Source organism: Lepidothrix coronata, unplaced genomic scaffold (assembly GCF_001604755.1).
Source record: "Lepidothrix coronata isolate B3197 unplaced genomic scaffold, Lepidothrix_coronata-1.0 Scaffold52, whole genome shotgun sequence".
In the NCBI taxonomy this organism is placed as follows: Eukaryota; Metazoa; Chordata; class Aves; order Passeriformes; family Pipridae; genus Lepidothrix; species Lepidothrix coronata.
Genome location: NW_016690232.1, coordinates 2,589,033 through 2,608,726, shown reverse-complemented (window position 1 = coordinate 2,608,726; position 19,694 = coordinate 2,589,033). Strand labels below are relative to the sequence as shown.

Here is a 19,694-nt window from a genome sequence, read left to right as displayed (position 1 = left end):
CCAGTATGCAATAAGGCACACATACAGCAAGGCACTCACTGCTGCAAGGCACTCACTGCTGCTTACATAGATGCACACACGGCATTTTGGGTCTATTTAGACTCACACAACCTTGCCCCAATGCTTTTTCTGGCCTTTCCACACGGTGCCCACCAGCTTTGTTCACCCCCCAAGCTGGGGACAGCAGAGCCCTGCAGCCCTGCCACGCTCATTTGGGTCTTTGAGACTGCAAAGGGTAAACTGGGACCGGGGGGGGGGGGGGGGCTGAAAGCAAACTAATGATGAAAATGTCTCCTCCATGCCTGTGCCTTAATTAAATGCACGGAGAGGCTCAGGGAAGCACATCTGTTTTCAATCTGGAGCCCTTTGATGGCATCAAATGTTCTTTCCCCAGATCAGGGGGGATGGAAATTCTGGGCTGGCTGTGGCAGCTCGGAGCCCAGGCTCCAGCCACCGAGAAGCAGCGGCCTTTCCTGGCCGGCGGGACCCTGCCCTTCTGTGCCGCCAGCCCTGCTGCCCTGGGGCTCTTCTGCGGCGAGGTCCGGGGGTACGTCCCAGCACCTCTACCTGTGCGTGGCCACAGGGGCCAGCCGGGCGAGGGCAGGCTGCTGGGACCTCTTTGCTTGCTGGCCTTCGAGTGAATCCTCTTTTTCTTTTTGCTGTTTCTCTTTTTGCCGTTTCTCTTTTTGCCTTTTTTTTTTTTCTTTTTACCCTTCTGCTCTCTTCATTTTGTTCGCCTTTTGGTCTGTTTCTCTTAGCTCTCTGTTGCACTTTTTCTTCCTCTTTTGCTGTTTTTCCTCTTCCTTTCCTCTCCTCTCTCCTGTTCACACTTTCTCTTCCAGTTACCCTTGGTCACCTTTTCATCTGCATTTCTCATTTTCGCTATTTCCCTCCTCCCGGCTCCTCTCCCCAGTCCTGGGAGCCTCCCCAGGGGCGCGTCCACCCTCCCCTCCAGGTGCAGCTCCGGCTGACGAGGGGGAGAACCCTCACACCCCCCTGCGCGCCCCCCTCGCCCCTACCCGGGGGGCTCCCCCAGCCGCCCCCCACGAGGAGCCGCCGAGCGCGGCGGGACCTGCGCTGCCACCCCCGTCCCGGTGCCACGTCCCGGCGGGGCCCCGCGGGTGCCCGGAGCGGAGCCGCCCCCGCCGTTTGAAGTGCGGGGCGGAGGGGAGGGGAGGGCAGCGCAGGGGCGGAGGGAGCGGAGCCGCCGGCAGCGGGGGCGGAGGGACGGGGCGCACCCGCCCCAGCGGCCCCACAGCCACCCTGCGCCTCCCGGCCGGCGGCAGCTCCCCGCGCCGCCGCCCCGGCGCCCCGAGCCGGCCGCCGCCTCTCCCCTCCGGCATGTTTTAAGCCCGGCCCTGCCCGCTCCCCTTCGGGCTTCCCTACCCGCCGCCGTCGGGTCCCGTCCCGTTCCCCCCGCTCCGGTCCGTGCGCATCCCCCTCGAAGGGCCGGCGGCTGGGGGGGCGCGGGGGCGGTGGGCGCCCGCGGGGGGCGAGGGCAGAAAAGCCCCGCTCGGCACGATGGCGTCCAGCTATGCCCACGCCATGGAGAGGCAGGCCCTGCTGCCCGCCCGCCTCGACGGCCCCGCCGGCCTGGACAATTTACAAGCCAAGAAGAACTTCTCCGTGAGTCACCTGCTGGACCTGGAGGAGGCGGGCGACATGGTGGCCGCCCAGGCGGAGGAGGGCGGCGGCGAGCCCGGCCGGAGCTTGTTGGAGTCCCCCGGGCTGACCAGCGGCAGCGACACCCCGCAGCAGGACAGTAAGTGCGGGGTCATCCCCCCCTTCCATCTCTCCCCGGGGCGAGGGGCCGGGGGAGCCGCGGTGGCCGGTTCCGGTCCCGGCCCCGAGGGGGCTCCCGCGGGGAAGTGGCCGGAGGAGCCCCTCGCCGGTGCCTGGACCGGTTCCTCCCGCTCCCCGAGTCGCTTTCCCAGGCGTGCAGGGAGCCCTTGGCAGGGCCGGCACCGGTCGGCTGCAAAAACGCTTGTTTTCCCCCAGCCGCGTCCCGGGAAAGAGGCGGTCTGCCCTTCGCCGCCGCGCCGCGCTCGTCGGGTCCTGTGCCGTGGCTCCCGCACTCTCGGGAGCCGGTGGAGAACATCCCGGGGAGCCGAGGCGGGCAGGATCGGGCCCGCGGGCGCAGCCCCCTCGCCCGTTCCTTGCCGGGGTGGTCTGAGAACGGGGCTTGGCAGGACGGGAGGAGGCACGGTGGGCGGCTGAGCCACCCTCCATTCATCCAGCCGTATATCCCATCCATTCGCCCGGCCCGTCGGAGCGGTGACCGGCGTCGTGGTGTCCCTCCCGGGACACCGGGAGGCTGCTTGGAGATTTGGCTGGAGTCCGGACGATTGTCCGACGCCCTGCCGGGAGCATCGCGGCTCGCAAACAGCCCGAGGGTGCGTGCGGGGCTCCAGAGTGGAGCCGCCAATTCCCTCCCCGCCAAGCCCCGGTTCTCCCTGATCCAGGCCCGGCGGGCAGGGCAGGACAGAGTGGCCGACCTGCCTCTGAACTGCCCGTCCCGGGTCCGAGCTTGGGAACTGAAGTAGCCGTGAACCGGCAGCCCAGCGGCTGCGGGGCAGCGGGATGGGCGCCGGTTTGCGCGGCGTTTTCCAAGGGCAGCGCTGTCATAAAGGGTGATGGGGTTGTGCAGGGCCAGTAACTCCCCCTTACCCTCCCTCTGCTTTCTCTTAAAAAAAAATTGCATCCCCGGGCGCGGGGACTGGCCGCGTTTTCGTTGCGGGTGCGGGCCGGCTGCGGCCGCTCCGCCGGGACTCCCGTGGGCTGCGCGGGGGCCGCGGCTGCGAACACGCTCTCGCTTCCGAGGAATCCCCGTCCCGCGCCCGGGGCTGCCCCGCGGCTCCCGGAGAAAAGTGGGAAAAAGATTCCTACAAAACGAAACGAAAATCGAACGAAAATGCCAATTGTAGTTTTCGTTCGCTTTTCGTTTTCATAATTTTTTTTTATTTTATTTTTTCGCTGGGAGCCGCCTCCGACCCTGTTTTCCCCGCGGACCCGCCGTGGTTTCCCCGGTATCCTGAAGGAAACCAGGCAGGGGAGGCGGAGAGCTTTCCAAAAAGGAGCCGCTCCTTGCAGCAGCGCCCATGGGATCCCCGAGCTCGTCCCGGACGGAGCTATTCCCGGCGGGAGCATCCTCCCGGAGTGGGAGAGCGGTCGGGAAGGGAGCGAGCGGTGCGCGGCCGCTGGAGCGGCTCCTGTCTCCCCGAGAGCCGGACCGACCGCCGCTGGGGTATGGCTTTAAAAAATTTCCCTTCCAAAAACCCAGAAAAATGCAATTTCTGGCTCTAAAGGTGTATATATTAGTGGGGAAGGCAGTGATTGCGGCTCATCCCGGTTCACTCCCTGAACCGCAGGACAGTCCCCAAGATATTAACCACCAAGTTACGTAGACAACTTTTTCTTTTTCTTCCATTTCCCCATCCAGTTTCGTTTATCATATTTTATTTGGATTTATTCCTGATTTACTCCGATTTAGTCCTGGTATTACCCCTTGCCTACTGCTGAGCTTTATGGAGCCAGCTCGGTCAGTATGGAAAAGAGGGGCTGTGTTTCTCCAATACCGACCTTGCTCTTAAAGAACCAAAAAAAACCCAGCCCAAGGGCTTGTTTTCTAGCTAGCATTGCCAAGTCGGCACCAAACTGCAGCTTCAAATAATTTAGAAGTTCTCTGAGTGCTGTAAAAGTTTTAAATGCTGCTGCGGTGAATTAGAAAGTTTTGAAAGTATTCTAAAGTAAGCAAATAAATAAAAAATAAAAAAAAGGAGGGGGATAAATTCGCCCAGGTTTGTTGGGCAGAGCTGTCATCTGGGCTTTCTGGCTCTCTCACCGATGTGTTTAGCACATCCCGAGAGTCTCCGTGCCTCAGTTTCCCCACCTATTGCATCTGCTCTGTGAAGTATTTTGCAATCCATGTAGGAAAAGGACTGTGCCAGAGCTAGGAAGTGCAGCAGGGATACGAACTTTTCTCGGTGAAAAATGAGAGCTGGTTCAGTGGAAAAGCTAACACAGGGCTCGGTTATTCTCCGTGTTTCTAAGGGAGAGAAGGTAAAAGCCGTTTGGAGAAATTGTGGAATGTCTCAAGAATATTAAAAATGTTCTTTCAGCCTGGGGCAAAATCAGCTGGTCTGCCACTGATTTCTGTCCCAAACTGAAGTGAAAAGCCAAATTATTGGCGCTGGTTTTGTAATCAAAAATTAAGGGAAGAAGTTTGAGGCAGAAATGACAGAATGTTTTATTTGGGCATTTGAGATCGAAGGAAATATTTCGCCGCTATTTTGTTTGAAAGAGGCTCAGGAGAAAACATTTCTCTTTTTAATAAGAGAAAAACAGCGTTTGTGTGAGAACCTCTGCTTGTGACATTTACAGGGAGAACTGTCAACGTATTACGGAGCTAAGTTTTCGGTGGTGCTGTGAAGCTGTCACTCTTTCTGACTTCAGTTCAACTTGCAGCTCTGAAAACCTTACCCTAAAACCTGATACAATTCACGGCAAACCTCCCCGCCTCTGCTGCTTAGCTGGGAGGAATTTGCAATCTGAGTTCCAGTTTGTCACAAAACCACCTGTTAAGATACAACCAACTCTTCGTTTGGTAGCAGGGCTTTCGCTAACTCCAGCTAAAACTGGGATGAAAATGCAGGTCCCAGCTCAGCTGAGGGGATTCCCAGAGCTTCCCAGCAAAGGCTGGGAACTCTTACTGCTCCTGTGCCGCCTCTGAGAGTGGCAGAAACCTGTCAGTGGCCTGTGGGTTCCCAGAGCTTGTGTCTCTGAGCGGGGTTAATTCACCAGTTGCTCTTTTTTTAAAAAGAATGGATTTTTGATCTCTGCTTTTTTTTTTTTTTTTTGGTTGGTTGGTTTGAGTCTTGCTGGTGATGGCTCGTAAAATAATGTGGAGAAAGAGTGACCATCAAAAGAAAAATTGTTATGCTGGAGTCAATAAGCCCTGCTTCGGTCCAGTATGTGCTTGAGTTCTGCATGTTGGAGTTATTACTGTCCTTTAATTTCTCTTCAGTATAAAAGCGATGGCAGTCTGGGGGCTGGCAGATCACATCAGGCTGGGTCACAACTAAAGCTGGGGCACAGGCTGCCTGAGTCCCCCCGTGACTTCTTCTGTCTCAGCAGGCATCGTGACCCCTCGGCACTGCTGCTCCTTCCCAAGGAAGCAGAATCCCTGCCGGATAGCCGGGAGGAGGTGAGTTTCTCTGCTCAGGCCGGGTCAAGCAGAGCATCTCTGTGGCTTCAGCCCCCCTCTTCTCTGGCGGCAGGTTGAGAGCACGAGGAAGGGCCTTTTCAGCCGGTGTGTTGTTTGGTGATGGGGCAGAGGTTGCAGAGATCAGAAATAGACATTATTTCAAGCAAGGACGTGACAAAGTCAGGGAGGGCTGAGGATGGCTCCTCACGGCAGCGGTGCCTGGAGGCAGCGACCGGCTTGGGGAGCGCAAGGCACAGAGACTGGAAGAAGGGATGAGCTGGGGCAGAGAACTCTCCATTGATGCCTGGGCTTATTCCCTCTGACTCCACTGGTACTGGCCATCTGAAACAGGATCTGGAGCTGAAGGACCTCTGCTCCCACATGGCTATTCTTTACATAGCTATTCTTTTTGCTTTAATTGCCTCTTTTTAATCAGAACCAAGTGAGGTTGCTGCAGGAGTAAAAGAGTGTGTGTAAATGTAGAATTGTTTCTCTTTTTCTTTTTTTTTTTCCTTTTTTTTGCTGATCCTGAGGTCGTCTGTGCTCCTGTGCCTCCCGATCCTTCACCAAAAAATACGCCGCCTTATAAACAGGTAGAAAAGCTCTGCCATCGCTTTGAAATGTGAAAGAAAAGTTGGATTGCTGAGTTCCCGAGGATGAACGTGAGAGGAAGCGCCTGGGACAACTGCGGGTTTTTCTTTGCTTTATCTCGAAGTACTAAGTGGCTCTTCTGTTAGTAAATCACAGCCCTTATTCCCAGAAGATGCTGAGGAGGGAAAAATGTGGGGTACATGAATTCAGTCTATAGGAGCTATTTTCTTTCTCCCTTGTCGTGCAGGGCTGATGGGCAAAGGGAGAGTCTGCAGGCAGCAAGTGCCTGCTGGTGCCCACAGGTTGCACCCGGGTGAGCTGGGGAAACCGGCGGGTGCCTCGATCCCCATGGACAGTGGGGAGCATCCTCGCAGGATGCTGCCATGAAAGATTTTCCAGAATTCTCCTCTTCCAGAAACTGACGTGGGAAAAGCGAGGATCAGATCAATACTAAGCCGCTTGTTTATGTTATCTGCGTGAAAAATACAACAGCTTTTTCTTGCCAGAGTAGTCTTCGCCCGTGCCAGTTGTACTGCCCGTATCCTGGGGGCTTTGTGGAGTGTTCACTTGAGTAGAGGCTGAGTAACAGGAATTAACGCCAAGCAGTCATTAGACGTTTGATTAACTTCTTTCCTTTCATGTTCTTTGGGCATCTCTTTCTAATTTCGGTCTCAGGATGGCTGGTGCACGGTTATTTCATTGAGTATCGGAGCGTCAGGTATTTTTCTTACATCCCTGAATCCCATAGTTTGAGGTGGGAAAACGTTTTGTGTTTTTCACGTAAATTTCTGCGGCTTCTGGATGAAGACAGGAGATGGAAATGTGACTGCCACGTACCTGGATTCTTAAAAAGAAGAAAAAGAAGACACTAAAAAGTGGACAAAAATGGTCAGTGTACTGTTATTAACAAAGAAAAAGAGCCATGTCAATTTGGAGGAGGGAGCTGACTCGGTTTATGAGTGCTGGCCATGCTGCTTTCCTTTTGACGGGTGAAAAGAGACTTGTATTTGTTTGGGAATTTCGCTTTTTTTGATCATAATCAGTTTTGCTTCCTGGTTCTCATGGTCTCATAATTTGCTGATGGTATTTGTGTTTTCAATCCATCCACACAGAGCTTCCAACTTTTTAATTTGAAAAAGATTTTGCTGAAGGTTCTTACTTTCCCTCTTTCCCCCCTTAATGTAATGAAAACATTTCCATGAAAATTAGATTTTGAAATCTCTCATAAAACTGAAAGGTTTGGTCTAAACTGCTAGAACGCTTTTAATGAACATCAGCTTTCTGTCATCTGCACCGAGTTTCCAGTGCTAGCCGGTCTATTTTCCATCTTTTTGATGATGTATAAAGCAGTGATTGCATGGGAAAATATTATCTCAAGGTTAATTTGTGCAGGCCTTACTCACACGAGTCATTGCATGCGACTCAATGGGCCGTTTATGCGTGTGCCAATTGATGAGTATTAGCGTTTAAAGACTTGACCAGCAGCCTTTGAGTCATGCAAAAAACTTAGTTTTTTTCGGCTGGTGGAATATTTTTGCGCAGGCATGAAACGGGTTTTGCTGTCAGCAGTCAGGGGCACGATCCTTTTGCCCCTCGGCAGAGGCGCAACACGCACCAAAATATGTGGTGTGAGGAAGCCTGGGAGGAAAGAGCAAGAGCACGGACAGAGTACAAAGCAGGAGAGACTGGGAGAGTTCAGCGTTTGACAAGGCAGGCACAGAATTACAGGATCGTAATTCCTTCAAGGGATATATTTTATTTTTTCCCCCTGGTAACTGGGTTCACTCCCATGGTTTTTGACATCACCAGAATGACTTGATGGGATTATAGGTGTTTATTCCTGGTTGCAAGTTGTTTATGATACATTTAATCGTTTTTGAAACCCATATTAAGTAGCCCTGAGGGAGCTGTGTTCCTGCTGGGCCTCTGTTGCATAATGAAGTACATCACGAATATTTACCAAGTGTCACAGTATTCCAGACTTGGGCCTCTGTTTCTGGGGAAGATGAATCACTGCACTGCTGGTTCCCCACCCTACTCGCCTTTCCTAAAGGAGGCTTGGATTTTGGGGTGGATTATGGAGATTTGAAGTGAGAATCATTGCAGTCCGTCTGGAGGAGCTGTTGTCCAAGGCTCTGATGTGACTTTCTGTTTGAACTGTCCTTGCAGCTTTATGCACAGGGCACAGAAAGGTTTCAACTTGTGCTTGGATGGCAGAGCAGGTTTTTGGTCTGGTTCCCCCAAGAAAAACCTGTTGTATGGTCACCACACATGGGAAATATCTTCAGAACCCACTGACTGCTCTGGTGGGAGAGCAGACAGCTCGAAGTGGCAGTGAAATCCCAGCGAGTTTTGTGGCAGTTCGGTGGGGTGTGGAGAAGGATGGTAGCAGTGCCTCCTCCTGAGGGGGAGATGCAGGACAAATTCAGCTTCTTACTGGCCACTGGAGAGTCTCCACAGAGGCTGTGTTGTACACTCTGTCAGTGGCAGCTCACACATGTAGACACAGGTGCCACCAGCCCTGTGGCACAGGCACGGAGGGATTTGTCCTTTGTGACTGCAGCAGTCCTACAGCCAGGGGGGCAAGGGTCCCCCAGGGCAATCCTGCAGTTCTTGCTCCTACATTGCTGGCCCTGCTCACCTCTGTCATTCCTGCACTGACCTGTAAATGTGTGGTATGTACCTGACCTGTTCTCTCCTTTCCTACACTCTTTCTGCTGGACCCGGCTGGTCTCCGCTGAGTAGCCCTGGAAGATGCTGTGAGGTGGGAATGGGAGCTCAGCAGAGCTGTGCTGTGTGTCTGCTGGGACTGTGGAGGCATAACTGAACTTAAGGAGAAGTTTCTTTCAAATGAGAACATCTGGAGGACGCTGGTTGGGAAGGGAAGGGAGCAGTGGTGCCAAAGCTGAGGGCCACCTCCTGCAGTGGAAAGCCTGGCATCTGCAAAGATGAGTCTGCGAAGGCCAAGAGGGAAGAGAGGCCTGATGAGCAAGCCAGAGAGCATCTATTTCAGCTTACATTGCTTTCTGGGCTACTCTCTCACCTCCAGAGGCTGAGAAAAGGCTATGCCAGTGTTTAAAGCACTATACCAGACAGTCTGGATTTCATACGTGCCCATATGAAGTGAACATTTGCCTTGGGGTGGCAGCCCAGGACATCCTGGTGCCTTGTGTTCCTGGAAGGGAAGGTTAGAAGAGAGGTAAAGGGAGCCAGCTGTGCTCTTAACAATTCACTACATCCTATTGCTGCAACCAGTTCATATTCCACCCAAATTTTCCCCCATTCTGGCTAGAGAAATTTTCCTATAGGAGAAACTCAGCCAGTCAGCGAGACCGCTGGGCAGGGCAAACATCCAAAGAGACACTCAGGATCTGGCTGGGACCCTCTCCACTTCTTGATGAGCTGCTCAGGCAGCAAAACTGCCTCTGCACTGAGAGCTGGAACTCCTCAGGAGCCTGGGGACACTGCTTCCTGCTTGGAAGCCAGCAGTGGATGAACTTCTCCTGTGGCCTTCTTGACCAAAGGAAAATCAAAGTTATCTGTGCTCCTGCACGACTGGGGCAAGATGCAATTGCCAGCAGCAGCTGCTGAGGGGGCAGACCTGGAAATGGATGATGGCATCCAGCTCTGAAGGGGTCAGCAGTTGCAGAGACACTGGGATCAAAGCAGGGTGCCTGGTGGTGATGGAGCAGAGTGGGTGGCTTCAGAAGGCAGCATCCAAGTAGCTTCCAGCCCTCTCTTGTAGCCAGTGTAGGTGCTGGACCAGTCAAAGCTGGGTAGGTTTTGAACCCATGGGGATCTTTAGTAGACTAAAGTTTAGTTTGCTCTTGGTTTTACTGTGTTTGTGGCTGCTGAATGAGCGGTGGGTGAGCTGGGCTGAGCTGCAGCCATGTGTCAGTGAGGCCGTGAAGATCTGCTCAGTGCCTCTGGAAATCATCCTCTTTTTTTGGAAGTGTCACTAATACGACCCACATTTGAAAGGAAAAAAAAAGCAGCTTTCAAAGAGCCGTCACTTCTCTGTGTCAGCTCAGCAGAGTCGGGGCTCTGCGGGGATGGATTGGACTTTAAAAGGGAAAAGTGCCTGAGCCGTAACAGTGAAAACAGACTGTTAATGCTCTGGCCTGGTGCTGCAAAGGGCTGCCCTTGCTGGTGGCTCTGCAGGCGGCTCCTGTCCCCATGAAGTCTGGGCTGGTTTCCCATAAAGCTTTACACTGCTCTCTCTACCTTGTGGCCTGAAATGCTGGTAGCACTTCATGCCAGTTATCCTTCCTTGTCCTGTGCAGCGTCACATTTACCCCTGGATGGAAGGTACAGAGCAGAGGTTTGGGAATCCAGCACAGATTGGGGTGGATGACTCTCATGCTGATGGCACTTGAGAAAGCTGGTGACCAGTCTGTGTCTCTTTCCTGAGCATGTTTGTCTCTGGATATGAGCTGGTAGCGCTGCCTGTCCCGTCTTGAGTGCTTGAGGTTGTCAGAGCAAATGTACCGGTGATTTGCAGTGAGGGAGAGAAAAAAGCTTTCAAGGCCTGTCCAGGCCCAAGCCCTGCATCCTGCTGCCATCATTCTGAATGTTGATGGCAGTCTGTCTGTTCCTCTCCAGGGATCAGGGATGGGGAGCTGAGGTGGCGGTGGAAACACAGGTCTGGATGTTATGCACACACCCAAGGCTGCTGAGGAGGGTGTTTGTTCTGTGTGCTCCCCAGGCAGGGAGGGCCACTCTGCTTCAGGGGAACTGCAGGCAGGGTTTGTAGGGCGAACTGTGTAGATGCTGGGAGCACCCTACTCAGAAGAGGCTTGCACCCAAAGTCTCAGTTGAGACGGTCAGGCTTTTTTTCCTCCAAACATCAGTTGAGATGGCCCAGTCTGATGACCTGGCCTGTCTTTTACTGCTCCAAAATGCCTTTGTGCCTTGGCAGCAGTCTTGAAGTCTTTTTTTCTGTATACTCACTGCCATAACTTGACCAGGTTCACCTCACCATGCCTCAGTTTTCCTACTGGGTACGATCCTGGCCCCTAATTAGGAGCTTTGGAGTTTCCTGGGTATATGTGTTATATTAGAGCTTGGCTTAAACAGGGATTTGGAAAGATTGTCCTCCCTCTGCATCACCCCAGTAAATTACTATTTCATCTGCTTCTGCCTCTGGAATTGACCACTTTCCGTGTTAGTTAACTGGAAGAGATGCCCTTCCATGAACTGGAGCAACTTCCAGCAAGTTTGTTGCTGCAGGGAGCCCACCTGATATTCAGAAGCACCTAAGTGCACGGCGTGCCCTTGGGGAGGGTTGTGTTTGCTGTGTGAACCCATCCATGGGGTGAAAGAGTTTTCAGTGGCAGATTTTTGCATGTGGACTTGAACCTCCTGAACATCTCGAGGTGCCTGGGCTCTCCACAAGCCCAAAAGATACAAAGAGCAGCACGTGCTGGTCAGCTGGAGGGTCCCTGGAGCGTTTGGCAGCAGGCAGTGAAATTCCCAATGACTGGTTGGGACAGTCACACTCTTTTTCTTGGCTATAGCCTGGTCTCGAAGGTTTGGCCAAAAAGATTGTTACTTGCAGTTTGTTTCATTTGGAAAACTTCTGATACGTGTCATGGAAACTCAGAGAACTGCTCAGGAATAAGTGCTTGCGGCACATTGCTTGTTTGTGATTTGTTTTTCATTGTTTTTCCTTAAAAAAATTTGAAAACTCAGCTAATCAGTAAAAAGAAACAATCACCTGTGATTTAGGAGAGAGATCTCTCATTGTAAATAATAAATTAGTGTCAGGAGACCGGGCAGACAGAATGGTTGATGAATATCCTGCAGGCTGAAAGTTGTTTATCAAGCCTGTTTGAAGACTTATGACTAACAAGCTCATTTACAGAGTTTGGAGTCTGTTCATGAACCGTTCTCCAGCTGGGAGGATGTGGGAATCATCAGAAAATGCATTCACAAGTTACTCGATTATTTAAAAAAACGATCAAACAAACAAAGGCTGGTTTTTGGAAGGGAACTGTAAATTCCTCTTCCCCCCCACTGGGTTTTCTGAGGCATTCCCGTTAGGAAAATGCAGGGCCCGGAGAAGAATGAGGAACCCCACGTCGCTTGCTAATGACCTATTTTGGTGCTAACCCTTCTGCTCAATGCCCTGCCACCAGCCAAGCCCTCCAGCTGTGGCAGAGCTGGTCCCTCAGGGGACAGCACTGTGAGGATCGTGGGGGCCTGATGGGATGGATCCATCTCGTCTCCATTGGTGATTCCCAGTGGAGAAATTTGGCTTACTGGGGGAAGGGCTGCTCTCGCTCCTCGGATGAGGTGACAGAGATTTCCCCCACGTCACGTTGCAGTGTTTTTCCACACAGTGCCCTGTAAAGGAGGGCGGCACGGGATCTGCTGCTGTCAAGTGCCAAGGGGGATGAATTCAGAGAAAGGAGCCTACACTGGAGTGCTGTGGCTCCATGCCTTTTGCAAATCTGCTTGCCTGGCCTGGGATCAAGTCTCCTGCCCAATGCAAAACTGCATCAAAGAAAGTCCAGAGGAAAAAAGCGGTAAGGAGAGCTCCAGCTCCAGTTCAGGAGGACAGAAGAGGTGCTAATAGGTGCTCAGGCTCAAATATGAACTGATCTCCAAGCCCACCTACTTGCTGTTGCTGCAAGGGAGATGTAAGTGAGGCAGTAGGGAAATCCTCCCAGGTCTAGGAAGTATAGGGAAACCTTGGAAGGGATTGGTGTGAGAATTTGTTGAGACCCCAAGCACAAATCTGATGGAGATAAACATGTGAAGGAATAAACAGCGCAGAGTTCATCCTGCCTTGGAAATGGTGGTCTTCCCCCAAGTTTCAGTGGTAGTGTGACTTTAGTGGGAATGTGCCTGTTTGTTTAACCCTGACTTTCATCTGTCCTGGCCAGCACAGTGGTGCTGCCTCCAGTTTTCCCCCACATTCCAGGCGAGTTGCTGTGTTGTGTTCAGCTGGGGTGCCTGTGGGGTAAGAGAGACCTGTTCAGCTGCGGGAAAGCACACGGATGGGTAAGGGATGTGATGAGCAGGAAAACTGCCCCAGAAAGCTGCCCTTCATCAATCTAGGCAGGTTCATGTCAGCCTTTGAGGGTGCTGTGTCTATCCCCTGGCCAGAGACAACCTGTGTCTGGAGGTTACAGCAAGGAAGTGAAGGGGATGCCTTGTTCTCAGAGGGTTGAATTCGGCTGGGTGGCAAATCCTGGTTTTCTTTCTGGCAGCGGTTGCCAGGCTCCCCATTCCCTCAGCTTCTCTTGCTACACCCATGGCACTGCTCTCCAGGAATCCTCAGAAGGACTTTGCTCTCTGCTGTGCTTCCCTGATCTCCGCTCCAAGTGGGAGCACTTTTGATTTGGTGATGTATCGCTGTCCCTCTCAGGCCGTGCAGTGGCGAGAGTTGTTCCAGGCACTCGTGATGATGGATTTGAATCCCTGTTTCCGTGACTCTCCAGAAAGAAATCGTTTTCTTTCCCTCCCCCCCTCCCCCTTTAATCCATCAGAGAAAAGTAAGAATGGGAGCCAGTGGCTGGGAGCAAAAGCCAGACATGCATTCAAAGGAGGTAGAAAACATGCATTTTTTAACTGTGAGATGCTGTGTAATCACTAGAAATAACTCTGAAGGAGAGTGCTGGCTTCTCCATCCATGAATGTCTGGAAGCCCTTTTGGAAAAGCTGCTTTTGTCAGAATTAAACTGAATTATTGGTCTCCCTAGTGGGGTAACTGGGTGAAATGCTATGGCTGGGTCTCACACAGAAACCAGCAAACTGAAGGGCTCAGCTCTGGGCCTGGGACAGACGGATGTGCTGCAGCATTCCTGAGCAATCCGATGTCAGGGATATTCCTGCCAGGAAGTTGGATCACAGGACCAGATGGAGGACACAGATCCACTTGGTGTGAGTCTGTTTACAGGTTTAAACCAAAACATAGCAAGAAACACAAAAGGAAAGCAATGTCCTCATCTCTGATCATAACTCGGGCCCGTATGTGAACCAGCTGCCACACATTTATAGGACAATCCCCTTCTCAAATCCCGCTGTTAGGAGTAGCAGAGATGGGGAAGCCTCTGCAGAGCTGTGAAGGGCAGACATCAGACATGGAAATAGCCCAGCCTTCTCTTGTGTTTCAGGACCTCTTCTGAGTTTACTGTAGCTCTGAAGGAAACAGGCTGTTATGTGAGACTTCTGATATTGTTGGCCAGGTTGAGAGTCTGTGTGAACGGTATCTCCTGTAGTCACAATCCTGTTGGCTTTGGGTAAAATGAGGAAAACAGGGAAAGCTGCAAATCTAATCAGTGGTGGGGAGGGTGGTAAACATGCTCAGCACCCTCGTGGGACAGAGCGTCTCTGAATCAGACGGGTGAGCTCCCTGGGAAGGTCAGAGGTTTGCAGGATTGGGATGATCAGAGCTGTCATTCATCTGCTTGTGTCTGCACTCCACTGCACATTCAATTGTTGCCAGCCAGGGAAGAGCCTGCAAAACCAGCGATGTCCAAAGAGCCAGAGAAGGGCAGCTCCCCTGGGAATGTTCATAGCATGAAACCCTGGTGGCTGATCCTCTTCTCCACCACTGAGCCCGGGGGGATGGGACCCTTCCTCCACCCCACCAGGATGGTCATTTTCCAGCACCAATGCTCAGCATTCGTGGCAGTGTGATCATGGATGTTGGCCACGGAGTATGGAGTTGCGGAGGCTTCCAAATTTGCTCCTAGAAGGGACATCGAGTGAAAAAATGTGCTGAGAAATGGTTTGGCAAACAGTTTGGTTTGGAGGAATTATGCTTTCCTTCGGTATGTTTAATAATGGGGATGTGGGGAAAAGATCAAAATAATCAAACTCCTTCTAAGACTTTGCTGGGCTGATCCACATTCAAAACTCAGTCCAGGTGTGAAAAATCAGAAGGTCTCTGAATTTGTCCCAGATTGACTCCAGGCATGATTCAAGCTTCTGAAAAAATCCTGGTGCCTCCATGAGTACGTTAAAGCTCCACCGGGCAGAGCTGTGGCCGTGGCTCTGAGGTGTTTGGTGTCACTGTGCAGTGCTCAGGTACATCTTGTTCACAGCTGAGATGGGAACTGGGGGAGTCCTGTCTGTGCCACAGAGAACATCCCTCGAGACCACCATCATCTTTGCCAAGGTCCTTCTGAAAACATGGCTATCCACTGTGGCTGTCAGGAGGTACCACAGGGTGGGAATAGGGTCATTCTAAACTGGCCATGATGTGGCTAGATTTTGCTGCAGGGTGTGCACTGGCTGTTAATCCTGTTTTAGGGCAGCCTCTTCGTAAAGAGAAAAATCCTTGCACACCCAGCGTGCAAGAGAGAGGCAGGTACCTCCTGGGGGAAATGGCCACCCTGACTCGAGCTGGTCCTGTCACTTGTTTGGAGAGAGTTGAGAGGATGCTCAGCCTGCTGGGGTCACGGGTGTTGTCTTTAGTGTAGAGCAGAAGCTGCTGGGGAGGGAGCACTGGTCTTTCCTCCAACCATGTCGATGGTCACAACAGCCAAAGACGGGGACCTTCCTACCTAAAAAAGGTAGCCAGGCACTTCTCGAGTGAATTGCTTCTACATCAAGAAATGCAGGTTCTGTTCAAATGCAGCAGGCAGGGAACTTCTGTTGGTTCCAGGTGGACAGGAGAAACCTCCTCCGAATTAAAGCAATTATGGAGAAAGCAGATGCTTTGGGTAAATACTTTCTGGTTTTTATTTAAAAGTAGCATCTATGTTGGAGGGGGGGAAGAAGTGATTTTATAAGCCTCAAAAAGGAAAGAAATTGCTTAATTTGACATTCCTTTTTTTTCTTCCGTGAATTTGTTTGGTAAAACTTTTAGCAGTCTCGGTAGAGGTCAGCTCCAAACAGGCGTTAAAAATAGAGGGACAAAAGCCCTCAGTTGCTGTCAGTGTCCGGTGCCCAGTCCTGTTCGGAGGGTGATACTGCGGGAAGATTTGGGGAGGTACCGAGGGGCTTTTCTGTTATTCTGGTGCCATCTACTGGTCCGAGCCCACAGGAAGGTCTGTGACAGCGGGAAACAGCAGCAAGACACGGGTGGGCGGTGTGGTGTGGCCGGGGTCCCACAGAGCGTGGGCTCTGTGCCCTCTCTGCACAGGGCACACGGATGCAGTTGGTGCTGCGCTCCCCGTTGTCTCTGTTGCTGCTTCATCCGGGTTTAGTAGTTAAAGAGACCAAAATGTGGGGCTTGGTCTGCTCAGTCGCAGTTCTGGCCTCACTGGGGAAAGGTGAGGGGGTGTGATGTGAAGGTGGCAGCTGTCGGCAGTGATGCTCCTGATGCTGTGCCCCGCCAGGGGTGTCCGTGGAGCAATCCAGGTTGAGCTCTGCAGGGATATTCCTTCCAGCAATGTCCTGCTTTGGGTTCTGGGGGGTTTTGTAAAAGCTCGGTCTCGCTCAGCTGCTTGGTCTTTTGCTGCTGGCATTAGTAATCCTCTCTTCTTTTACTGAGCCATCAAATTTTCAAGAAAACTTTAAAAGCTGAACTATCTTCACAGTTCCTGTTCAAATCCTCAAAATGTGGTTGAAATTGGCCAACTACTCAAAGAGCGAGATCAGAGGCAAAGAGCATGTTGCATTGTAAGCGTTTTCTCTGGAAAGCCAGTTGAAAACAGCTGGGAAAGCTGGGCTGCCCTTCTGGAAGGCACCTGCAAGGGATTTGGTGCCCAGAGCAGCCCTTTTGAGGACACAGTCTCCTCTCCAGATGCACAGCTACTGCTGGAGGCTGATGTGAGCTCTGCCCCATGGTTCCTCCTCCTCTCTCTCCTGCCACACATTCCATGTTGGCTTTGCTCTCCCGGTGGCTGGGCCAGCCCCGTGTGGCACATCCCTGAGGAGAGGATGTCCTCTCTGTTGTGGCTGCTTCAAAGGGCCAGGGCCATCCTCGACTTGCTTCGCTCCAGTGTGGAGCAAGACACAGCCTGCCTTGAACTCAGCCAGCACAGGGAGCAGGGAGGAGGGAAAACCAGGAGAGGGGAAGAGATCTTTGATGGGGTTTTCCGACAACCTTTCCCACTTTTTTTATTTTACAGTTTAAAGCAAACCCTCAGCAGGAGACCTGATGGCTCAGTAGCAGGATCTGTGCTGTGCAAACATATTCTCTGCTCTAGCAAACACAGGAGGTGTTACCCGTTTGCTTACTGTCGGTAGTAACTTTTTCAAGAGCTTGGTTTTCAAGCCTTGACACTTCTCAGGATTATTTTCTCCAGTGATTTGAGAGAAGTCAAAGCCCTTTCTGTGTGAAAAGTAGAAGCCATGGGGAGTTTTTGGACACAGGCTGTAAGTGAAGGCAGGAGAGGCTGATGCTCAGGTACTGGGGACTGCCAGATGGGAGAGGATGACCCAGAGCCGCCTGGGCAGTTGCAGGGATTTGGTGCTGTTTTGGGGCAGCCTGGCCTGTTTCAGCCAGTGCTGGTGGAAATACAGGGTAGATGTGTGTTCAGGTGGATGTGGGCACCCTTCTCTCTGGACATGGCTCTGGGTGAGTGCAGCAGCAGGTCTCCCAAGGCAGGCAGTGAGGATGGAACTCTCAAGTTTGGCCATAGGCTGGCAGGTAACCAGGAAAGGATACAATCTGTGCCCAGGACTGAGAATTTTACTATTTTATCAGCTCTGTGCCCAGGTAACAGATTCAATTAAACTGCCAAAGCAACTGCGAAACAAACATCTGAGCAACAGAAGGGGTTTACGAGAGAAACCTACATGTTGTGTCACAGCCTGGGCTCAGCAAGCAAGAGGACTTGAAATCATCTGTGTGTAAATAATAATCCTTGGGAGCACTTTTGCTCCCCTGTTCACATGAGGCAGGACCAGATTCCTGTTATCCACAATGAAATGTAATATTTGTTTTAGTAACTCGTCCATCCTTCATTGGGGATGAGTTCTCCAGCTTGAAAGGGGTTTTTCATCTCCATCTCCTGCAATCCTTCTAATGCTGGGAACTGATTTGGTCGAAATGTTACTTGGGTTTAATTTATGTGGAGACTTGGGTTTTTCTTCCTATTGCTTTTGATTCAGGAAAGTATCTTTATTCACCAGGGGCACTTAAACTATCTGCTGAGTAAAAGCAGTGTCTAAGCTGGGAGTGGTCCCTGCATCCGCTGTGAGTTCAGCAGGCGCTGGTTCAGGAATGAGCCCATGGCAGCAGATGACATGCGGTTTGATACACTCCTTCCCGTCAGATGTTGGGAAATAAAACATGATTCCGGTACAATCATTTGACAATGTTGGCTCGGTCTCCCTATGAGCCTCTGTGTAAGGAGAGTAAATTTAAAGGGCCGTATTTTCCCTGACAGACAGCTAGGAGAGGACTCCAGGGCCTGCCTTCCAGGCTCTGCCCTATCAAACATGCTGTCTGACTGCTGGAGCGGGAAATGGCTGAAATTTTCCCGTGCAGTTGCCTCAAGTTGGGCATTTCAGCCTGTAATTAGTTATCTGACTGCAAGTGGCTTGAGCATCAAAGCACTCTGCAGGTGAGTTTAGCTGTCACTATTTAGCTTTTAAATTGGGATGACGGGCCAATTACAGACCATTACCACCAGCTTTTGCCTGGCTCCCTAACAGAGGGCCCAGAGAATGTCACTTACTGCCTGAATGTGCCCTGCCAGTATAGTAGGACCAAAGTCCAGTTTCACTATTGCTGTGACTCATTGAAGGACTGTGGCTCTCCATTTCTTAATTTATTCTCTTTTTTTTTTCTATTTTTATTTTAGACTCCAGATTCTGGGGTTGTGTTAATTTTATTCTTTTTTTTTTTTCTATTTTTATTTTAGACTCCAGATTCTGGGGTTGTGTTAAAACCTGGGATTAAAAAAGACACCACATATCTGGCAGTGTGTATAAGGCAGAAGGATGAGACCCGGCCGGCTTTGAGGTTTAAAAAGAAGCAGAGGGTACACTGAGGGAAGGCCCAGTGTGTCTGGAGCCTGTCTCAGTGCCGTTTTCTTAAGGAGACAACTGTGTGATTCTCAGAGGATCCAACTTATAGTCCATGAACGTTTGGGTTGGTCCCATTCTGTCTGCTCTGGCTGTGCGTGAGCAGTGCCGGGGTCACAGCCACAGCAAAGCTGTCCCACCTCCCCAGCCCAGTAAAGTCTTGCAGACACACCTAATTTCAAGCCAGGTGACAATTCCTGGGCTTGCAGGAGCAGGAGTTAAAGGCTGCAGACACCGTCCAGAGGCTCTGGGTTTTACAAGTGTGTGGCTCACATGGGCAGGCTGCCGGCCGCGGGCTGAGCTGGCTGCAAAGAGTCTCTTTTTCCCCCTTTATTTTTTGTTGTTGCTGCACAGGTCCTCTGAATAGTTAAATATCCATCTAGGGAAAGGTAAACAGAGGATCTCTGCCCAGTAAACCCCTGTTTGTGTAGGTCTGCTGCAGCTGTGTGCCCCTGACTCAGGCTGGGGAAGGAAACAGTAAAGTTTCCGAGCAGAGGGATGGGAGCGTTTTACAGCTCACTGAGCGGGCTCTGGGTTTGCAGCAGGAACACATAGCTCAGGCTGACCTCTCTGGAGCCGCCTCCGAGAGCCAAGGTGGAGATTGTTTCTGGACTGAGAATCCCTGTCGCTTTTTCCAGGTTAACTCAAGATAGCACTGGCCCAGCTGAGGGACGGCCTTTCCCTTCCCCACGTGCATACACTCTCTGCAGAGCACTCCTGTGTTCATCCTGAGCAAACATCAGGAGGGGTTTTTGACTCTGAGGTTTCCTTTCCTGGAGCACTCTGCAAAGCCAGAGGGGAAAAATGTTTGAGGGCCTGGGGGGTTTGGTGACAGAGTTCTTTCTTCCTCTGGGGAGGTGGGAATAATCCTGCGGGACAGGGACAGTGAGGCTGTCTCTTTTCCTGGCGTGCAGCTGAGCTGTGCAGGATCAGGATGTAATGGAGCTCCCAAACCTCCACACTGGAAGCA

At 51.8% G+C, this 19,694-nt stretch overlaps 1 protein-coding gene across 2 annotated transcripts in view; it reads left to right on the top strand.

The window, feature by feature from the left end:
• Positions 1-1,294: 1,294 nt before the first annotated feature.
• The window catches only part of PRRX1 (paired related homeobox 1), a 36,724-nt gene continuing 18,324 nt past the window's right edge, over positions 1,295-19,694 (top strand). The window contains exon 1 of one of the 2 annotated variants that reach the window (XM_017815885.1): positions 1,295-1,762. In XM_017815885.1, the coding sequence (XP_017671374.1) occupies positions 1,522-1,762 (241 nt within the window). In that variant the 5' untranslated portion in view covers positions 1,295-1,521. The remainder of the gene's footprint in view (positions 1,763-19,694) is intronic. The other variant, XM_017815886.1, reaches the window with a different exon arrangement.